The sequence below is a fragment of the Toxotes jaculatrix genome, chromosome 9 (genome assembly GCF_017976425.1).
Source record: "Toxotes jaculatrix isolate fToxJac2 chromosome 9, fToxJac2.pri, whole genome shotgun sequence".
NCBI lineage: Eukaryota > Metazoa > Chordata > Actinopteri > Toxotidae > Toxotes > Toxotes jaculatrix.
In genome coordinates this window covers 8,469,708-8,479,227 of record NC_054402.1, presented here as the reverse complement: position 1 = coordinate 8,479,227, position 9,520 = coordinate 8,469,708, and the positions used below count along the sequence as shown (strand labels likewise).

General features: G+C 40.3%; 1 protein-coding gene across 4 annotated transcripts in view; it reads left to right on the top strand.

Annotated features, from left to right (window-relative positions):
- The first annotated feature begins 3,368 nt into the window (after positions 1 to 3,368).
- The window catches only part of LOC121187770 (rho GTPase-activating protein 42), a 56,119-nt gene continuing 49,967 nt past the window's right edge, over positions 3,369 to 9,520 (top strand). For all 4 annotated transcript variants that reach the window (XM_041047182.1, XM_041047181.1, XM_041047180.1 and 1 more), the window contains exon 1: positions 3,369 to 3,632. In XM_041047182.1, coding sequence (XP_040903116.1) covers positions 3,479 to 3,632 — 154 coding nt within the window. In that variant the 5' untranslated portion in view covers positions 3,369 to 3,478. The remainder of the gene's footprint in view (positions 3,633 to 9,520) is intronic.

Sequence of the window (9,520 nt, the reverse complement as noted above, 5' to 3'; positions counted from 1 at the left end):
TGCATAGTTATCACAGCAGCATTGCCATTCACTTTAATCCGATGCTGCCTTACACTGTACAGCTACGGCTGATACTGAATGTGATGTGAAATGTCTTCCCTTGGCATGGTCAGAATTGTTAGCCAAATCCCAGCCAGTAATACACATGTCAAGTGTGACATCTTAAACGCTATCATTTCTGCACTTTCAGATGGAAAATTGAGAGCTGTGCATTGAGCAGAAACTTTTTTTTTTTTCGCAGTCCATCTCACTGTCATCATCTTTCACCCAATAACCCAGTTCAGTACTGCAGAGTGCACACAGCAATTAACTCGGAGCAACAGGGTTCCCACTAATGTATCACATTTCTCTGCTCACTGTGTCGATGTAACAAACTGCACCCCTGAGGGATGCTGCTGCAGAATGATGGCACAAGAGCTGGAATTGACAGGGGCATGTTAGGAACCAACAACCCCCAACCTCTCTCACCACAAGCAGACCAGACATCTCCTAACAGACACTGACTGCCCCACTGTGTGATGCAGTGATATCAGAGGAAATCTAATCAGCAGCCGTCTGACTTGTGCATAACTCATTGCAGAGCTAATCGATGCTTATTCTGCATGGATTATTGATATCTGTTGTGAAATCCAAGCCTTTTTTCCATTTGAGCTGTTGATTCTCCATCAGTAAAGACCAGAGAGGCCCTGTTTAATGCAGTGAGAGCAACACTGAGGACGTGGGAAGACGTGTGTCTCATATCTAATTTCTTCCCCCCTCCTGTAAGATATGTGAAAGATGTCTCACCCACTTAGCGTGTGCAAAAAGCCCGTGGTTGAAGCACGAGTGTATCGTGTGTGTGTGTGTGCATGCTCCTATGCAGTCTCTTTGTGTGTTTTTTTGTTGGTCTCCATAGGTGCAGTCACAGAGAAAGACATACATTGCTTCTCAGTAGACTGATGTTTTCATGACTAGTATGAATGTGCAAACGCCTTTATGAGAAAGGAGTAAAGGGACCCAGTTCTCTGTTGAGTATCATCTTAATTAAACCAAATTTCCCTCAAAGACTCTACAGGCAGTTATTTTAGATTGCAATTAGCCATGCTTCATACAGCTAACCACTGTTCCACAAGTCTCTACTGGTGTGTTGTTGAAGCAATATTTTAGACTACTTTTCTGCATAATTATTGCAAAAGCAGCATACAGCTGGAATGCACTGCATATTTAGCTTTATTTTCAGAGAATTACCTGTTCACTCAACCATTGCTGAACCAAGGGCATTATTATGACTGCAATAATTACATATCCCCAGGCAAACTGGGCTCTCTGGCCAGCTTTGTCACATGTAGGTTTAACGTGATTTTAGTGGTGACCATGATGAGCATTACACCTCCCAGTGAATCACTCTGGGTTTCTATTCAGTTTCATTACCAGACTTGAAATTTCATCACTGTAAATGCATATGTGTAAGAAAACAGATGCAGCCACTGTTGCTAATTCCTCAGGTGCAGCCAGAGGCCAGTCTTCGTTCCAGTTCCACGTCCTCACAGCTGTCTGACTGTAGCTCACTCCTGCCACAACTGAGAAATTTTTGGTATGTGTGTCGCAGAGTCAGAAATGGGATAAAACTGTGTCAAATCAGAGGTGAAACATTAACCAGCAGGAGGTTTTAAAAGATGGTGATGGGTTATTTCATCAGGGGATGCAGATATTTCAGGCAGACCTAAGGACCAGCATGACCTTAAATCTGGAACCTCTGCATTGTAGTCTATATCTGTTGTGCTCTTCAGATCCAAATCTTCTTACGCACTGTTGTCATAACTCTGGATTGTTTTCTGGGATTTGAGACAGGGTCCCCATCCTATTATATAATATTTCTAAGTTGGAAATGAAAATTTTGAAGTAACAGACCTGTCTGCTTCAGTTACAGGACACAAAGGATACAACATTTTCAGCCCCCTTGCCTTGGCAGATTCATAACATAACTGGGGTCCTCCAGGGTGAAACAGGACATGCTTGTCAAAGTTCTGAGAAAATATACCTGGCACACTGCTTAAATTATTTCTGTCTGATCAGATGAAGCACCCTGACTTTAATATCACTCATGAGTACAGTAAGCGCTTAAAAAATTTAATTTAGTGAAAATGCAGTTTGATCATAGGCCTAGTGGCCATTGCTGGAATATGATGTTAATACACACTAACAACTCAGCTGCAGCCACATGACGCTGCTCAGGAAGGTTATCTGTCTCAGATGATTTATCTCACCGCTACCTACAGTCAAATCAGCTGTCTTATTAGGAAAAGGTTGCTAGTTAGTTATCAGGGAAGAAGGGTACGAGACTGCCTTCCAAATGGCACTGAGCAAAAGCTGATCCCCACTCGCAGAGCTTATGGTCTGCTCATGATAGTGGAGCATTAAATTATTAATGCATTTTCATTTGTGTGTGTTGGTTCTAGCCAAGGCTGCAACATCCGCCTCTCCATGGAGATTGTTTTTTTACACTTTGCTCAAAGATAAAGCCTCTTCCCAGCCCCCTGATGCTGCAAAGCACCATAAGTAGAAAGAGTCATCCAAAAGACTTAGTGCCTTTGGTGACAGCGCCTCTGCTTCGTGCCTACCAAAATACTCATTTGGAGTTTGACATCATTATCACTATCCTTCCCTGTTGCATGAAGAGAATGTGACAAATTCCTCTGACTCCAATTAGGTTCTAGTTTAATTACTTCCATTTACCAAGGTATTAATTCAGAGCCCTCTCTTCAAATCCTCACTAATTCCAGTATGATGCATTGTCACCCATAATTTCTACACAGTATACAGTGAGTTCACAACTTCAAAATGTAGGCCCACTGGCACAATTTAACCAAAAATCTAAGATGGGGGGCAGAATCACTGCTCAGAAGGTGTAATAATAAGAGTAAATCAAATTAAAAAGTTTAATATAGAAACAATAACTTAAGTGTTTAATTAGAGCATTGAGCAATGTTTAACAGCCTATAGACTGGTCTCTTTAACAGAGTAAATATTTTGTGAAATTGTTAACTGTGGAAATAAGCCTATAGCAGCCTACATGTACACGTTTTATTGTCTGCGGTTATTTAAATGCATTAATAATTAATGTGATGAGCATGTGGCCCCTGTGATTTCCGAGGTTTTATGCATCTATAAAGTGTAGTCCCTGAATTAACTTTTTTAGTCAGAGGTGGACTGAGCGTTGGCCTACATAAACTGCCATAAACTATCCTCAAATAACCAGCAGGAGTCACACGACCACTATTCTGTCTGATGAGAAGCCGAAAAAAAGCGGAGAAAATCAAAGCGGAAGTGAGGAACTTAAGCGGAGCAGGAAAACTTTTCCTTTTTTTCTTTTTTTTGGGGAGGCGAGGGGGGGCAGAGTTGGAGACGGCTGTAATACATCGGAACTACGTGATGAGAAGTAAAAACTTTTATATGCAGACTTAGAAAGTTTGAAAGGCAACTTTGTCGTTGAGCCGCAATGGGACTCCCCACTTTGGAGTTCAGTGATTCCTTCTTGGACAGTCCGGACTTCAGAGAGCGTCTCAAATGCCATGAAATAGAGCTGGAGCGGACAAATAAATTCATCAAAGAGCTCATCAAGGACGGGAATATGCTCATCACTGCGCTCAAGAGTAAGTAGTTCAACGAGGCCTTTCTCATTCCTACGGGTCCAGAAATCATCGTTCGTAAGTGTAGTTACCTGAAACCCACAGGCGTCTTGTAATTAGAGGATGCATTCATTACGGCTTATTTAAGTCTGCTGTGTTTGCGTCTCAGTGGTCCCGTCCCTCCATGAACTCAAGCCACCGGTAGCTGAATAAGCATGTGGTCTCCCACTGGGAAACATTTATATCGCTGGTGAAAAGCCTTGAATCTATACAAAAAACAAACAAACAAACACGTAATTCATTATTCCAAGGTTGTTCTAGTTCCCGGACATTTGTTTTCTTTTTTTGTCTGCCTCCCTGGCTACACTGTATGCACAGGGGTGTCTAACAGAGCCTAAAGTAAAGACCACCGTCAAAACGGTTTCACTGATTTGAATGGTTTTCCTCTGCTCTAATATCTAATCACAGGCCACCAGCAAGGCACAGGGAAACTATTCGTGCAGGCTCTGAATTTTCTTTAACTTACCTCTATTCATGAAAGACTCTTTTACTCTCAAGGGCTTTCAAGTCATCTATCAGAAGTAGAGAAATTATACTCTGTATTCAATAACTGCATAAATGAGAGTTGTGTGACTGTCTCGATGAGGATGCCAACACTTTGTCGTGGGGTCATTGTCCTCTCAAACTTCAAGCTAAAATTCCAACACACTGATTAAAGTGGATTTCCTGTTCTGCTGTATCCCTGTAGGGATGACAGTTTGGTCTGTTAACATAAGAAATGTGTCTGTGAAATGGAGAACGATTAGAAACATAGGCCTAAGGAAAATAACTGGCTTGGAATATGAAGGCCACCGCAGTGAATTGTATAATAACAAAATTTTTTTTTTTTCACATTCAGCCGTGCATGATTCCATCATCACCTTTAGTGAGCGAAAGCATAATTCTTTTCATGCTTCCACTCTTTTTATTACTACTCCTACACAGTACATGTACAGTATGTGTTTTTGCTCTGTGCTGCTCTTGTGAAGTCACTGAAGTTGAAATACCACCTAGGATTGGGCGTCTTGACGGGGGTTAAGGGCACGATATCAAACCTTTTTGACTTTAAAATCAAATATGAACATGTTATGAGGATTAGAATGTGCCACATTATTAGTCTGTATGTGTATATGACTGTGTGTTCATGTATGTGTGCTTTTGTGCCTGAAATGTTCAGGCCCTGTTCGGTGTATATCAAACTATATGGGTTTAAACCATGAAGTGCCTGTTTTGAGTTATGACACTTCTTAGTAACTCTGACCAATCAGTCATTTTAAAAATGAGACAGTGATATGCTTCATATTTCACAAAATTTCTTCAGGATCCAGTCTGACATGTTAGATTTTTAATCATAATGGGTGGATACAACAGAGTGAACCAGTCAGAAACGTTTGGACTTTGCTGGATTTCCTCACTTGCTCTTATGGTGCATTTCCCCCAGTTAGTGCTTTCATAATAGTATCCTGAGGCTTGTTACAGTCAGATACTAGCATATTTTCACACTGTTGTTTCAGTTCCTTGTTTCCATGTTGCAGCTATATTTGATGTCAACAGTGAGCAGCACTTTGTATTTGGATCATCATCATGTCTTATCTCTGTATGTTAAAAAAAAAAATTACTATTTCTAAACCTGTTTCATACATTGAAATACATTACATTATTACATACATTACATTTATTTTATACATACATTTTTTGTAGGAAAACTGCAGTGGGCAGGGAACCACAGGTGGGGGGCAAATGTTTTATTCATGGCAGTGAGGATACTTCATAGCAGGATGTCAAAGGTCGATGCAGACAGTTTAATACCAAATAAGACCTTAATGCTCCAGGTTGTACTATCCATATAAGACATTGGCGAGTGAATTGAGACACTTGATCACCTTTGATTATGTTATTGATACAGGAAAACTTTATGCCCCACCAGGTGTGGGGCATAAAGACTCAACTCAACTAACTAAAGAGCTGTTTGGAAGGAATTTTGGTTTCTATTTGTCTTTTCTTTGTGGTGGGTCAGTCCTATGACTGGAAAGCCCAGTTTCAGTCAGGGGCGGAGTGAGAGTGCAGGAAGCGAAGAGACGGAAGTAAATTATTGATGGTCTTTAACTGAGGACGCCACAGAGGTTTATGACCCTTTATGACCTGCCATCAGTGGTGACATTACTAAAAGACCTTCAGTGGACCCTTTTTTTAATGGTAATAGTCTCATGTTTCCACACTGAATGATATACCATAATTTATGTCTTAATGTGCTGTGTGTCTGTGAATGAGGCCTGTTGAGCCAAGGTTGACTTTCATGTTAATACATTACCTGTAAAATGACTGGACACATTACTGAAACCGCACTTAGTACAGTTTGTGTTCATGTATATATGGGATGTGAATGGGAAGTCAGTCATATGTTTAAAGACGGTATGTGTGGTTTTGAAACAGTGCTTTGTTTATTTGTTACTTCTTTATAGGATTAACCATGTAATGTTGGCAAATGTAATTACATTTGACAGCTTTGACTCTATAGTTTAATGCTGAAATAATGAAGCATAAATAAAGGTAGCCTTGACTTGGCTTGGATAAAACACAAGCTTTGTCCTTTTATTGTCTTTTATATTCTTGCCTCTTATATGTGTAAACATGGTTATGAGATTCTCCATTATAATGGATGTATTCATGCTCGTGGATGTATTCCAGTCCAGCTGACAGACCAGGTAGTAGGATGTTCATTAGTGAGCTCTGGAGGTTGTAGTAGGTAGATCTCGCTGCTGGCTGCTGGGTGCAGCTTTACTTTTACCATATGATAGAGTGATATTAGTTTTCAACTTCAGAAAAAGCAATTAAACATATTTCTTAAAAATACACAATACTGTGTTAAGACATACTGTAGCTTGCTAGATACTTGGTACTTAAAACTCACTTCTTTCAGTCTGTGTTTTATCAAGTTAACAAGTTGTTTTAGAGCTTAGGGCTTTAGGGCTTTGATTACTTACATTACTACCATTGCCACAGAAAATGCTTCCTTCTGATTGGCTGGCAGGTTATTTTTATTTATCAGATTACCTCATCATGTATTATTGTTTATGTGGGCATTTACAGTCCTCTTTCTCACCACCTGTCAAGTACTCTAAGTCCAGTATTAATTAGCCTTTTAGCCGCGGATTGACTGTTTAGCTCCCAAGAAAAATATTTGAGCTGTTTGGCTCATTAAATGCTCACCAACCACTTGTTTCCTTGGCTTTTGTCATTTTACACTGAGACTGTAGCCAACAGTTGGCTTGTATGTGAGCTTGTGTGCTCAGAGTGGCTACTGTACACTGGGTCATTTAATTCAAACGACAAGCTTTACAACATTCAGAAGGCTCCATCTGTATTTCACTTAAAACTGAGTTACTGGCAAAAAAAAAATCAAGCATTGTTAAAAACTGTTCTAAGTGACACCACTGAACCACAAACTCTTATTGTGTGGTATAATACGTATTTGCTGTAGACCTTACACAATGTGGATCACAATTTAATGACATTGATAAATGTGCATGAAAAACATGGTAAATCACTGCACCAAAGGCCGATAGCTGGTCCCGGCGCAGCGAAGGAATCCTCAGAGACCCGCTCAGGCTCGGGCAGCCTCTGGGTGATGGCTGGTGTCCTTCACACATAATTTGTACAAATTTGTAAAACAGCAAGCCAACTGCTTGTTCCTCTCAGTTCGTGGTAGAAGTTAGGGGCATGTACTTTAGGACATAATGCGTCACTGACCTTCCTGAAAACATCTGCTGTTTAATTTTCTGCAGAGTTAGGGTCTATTGTCCATGTTAAAGTTACTTCTATGCAAAGTTATTATTAAAACCATTTTTTAAAAATAAATCTGAGTATTTAATTTTCACAAGCTTTAATAAGTGCAGTCAGATTAACTCTGGTCTAAAGCAGAAGACAGCCCATTATTATGTTAGCTGACTGTGTCTCTCTGCCACCACCCCATGCCCACGCCTGTTGACAAGCTACAGAGCGATGCTTCCTTCCCGGGATACATGCTGTAATGAATGGTTGACACGCATTGGGGGTTGTTATTATAAAAACTACAGTATTTAGCAAGTCTGTAAACAGCATCTTTACTTGTTCTGACTATGCCTGCTTAATTCTGAGGTACTTATGTAACTTAATATAGCTGTAATCAGTGACAGTTATTTTATTAAAGGGGGACATGACGTGTAGACTTTTTGTTAAAAGTGATTTCACAATAGCTTTCAGCTTTGGGAACTCTAAGTATTTGTTTGTCTGAGGACAGATGATGCTCCCAAGGCTCAGCCACAGGAAATGTCCTGTAAACATGCTTGTATAACCATCCCCCATCCTCTCTCAGATAGCATTTGGCCTGACATCATTCTGCTTCAGTGTGTGGGTGTGTGTGTGTGTGTTTTCTGTCTGTGTCTGTCGGACTGTGGCTGTAAAGCAGTCTGTGTGTTGCAGGATTATACCATTTATAATGTATTGCTGCTGCTTTGACTACTTTGATAAATTTGAACTCATGTAATGGAAATGAAATATGGGAGTAAATTATGTGACTTGTTTAGCAATAAAGCTGAGCGAAGCGGTAAGCACAGCTCATGCAGCACTGCGAGGGGCTCGGCTGTTTTGTGGACAGATTTTGATAAAAGGATTACACGTTGTATTCCTAAAAGCTGCTTCCCCTCAGACTGTGCAGGGAAATGTGTTAGACTCCAGATTGAGGTCTGTTCTGAAGTACTCTGTTGTTACTCTGTCAGTCAAAGTGATTGTCACACCGAGCACACCATTCTCATGCTTACAGTCGCATGACATTGCACGCATGGTGCTTTTGTTGCTTCCTCAGACTGAAAAGGATGAGGTGATGTTTTGTGTTTCTCCTCCACAACATTAAAAACAAACTCATTCTCTTCAGCTGGACATGTTTATCGTTGCATTATTTAGTATATGTTAATGTCTTTTTTTTTGTAGATGAAATACAGTGTTGTCCAGGTTATTGAAAGTCACCATAATTAACGGTGTGATGAGAGCAAAGACTGTTAAGCTAAGTGCTATGTCTCCCAAAATGTAATGCTACTATATATTAAGATGAAATCACTGTGCCTGAGTCCCATTGTCTTGCAGTAATTTTGTTTGGTAAACACATCATTTGTGGGGGTTACCTATTAAAAACAACACATGCAGACTTGGCTGGTAAACATAACAGTTATGTTATACATTCCTGTGATGAAGCAAAAGATGGCGAATTTGCATGTCAACCCAGCCTACCTACGCTGATGCTAAACTCAGACTTTGGATGACACATTAGAAAGTCTCCAGCACCTAGCCCTGTGGGTTGCCAAGTTTCATCAGGCAGTGTTTGGACAATGGGGGTTTTAAATTAGTTCTGAACACCTCTTGTTTTTTGTCTAACTTGGAAGCGTTTTCTTGGCTAATTGTACTTGGCTTGATAAGAGCAAGTCGGCTTCTCACAAAACAGATCTTTTGGAAAATTGTATTTGTGAAAGGTCCGGTGGCAACATATGTGAAGTCCTGCTTATTTTTTTTTGAGTGCTTTTTCTTTCAAGGGGAGGTTTGTCTCTGTCAGAACTTGTCTCAGATGTGTTGTCTTTGTGCCTTCTGAGCGAAAATCTCTCAACTCGGTCTAAAGGCTGCAGACTTGGTGATAAATGGAGGAGGCTGGCCTGGCTGGCTTTTTTCATTCCAGCTCAATTGCGGGGCTAATAACTCTGATCTTTTTTCTTTAGAGCTAAAGAATAGGCTGTAGCATTTCATCAGCCTCATATGAAAGAGTGTCAGCATCTTCCCTTTCGTCAATTGTTTTTAACAAGTTAGATAGCTGAAAACAATGCAGACGTGTATTCAGTAGGAGTAGG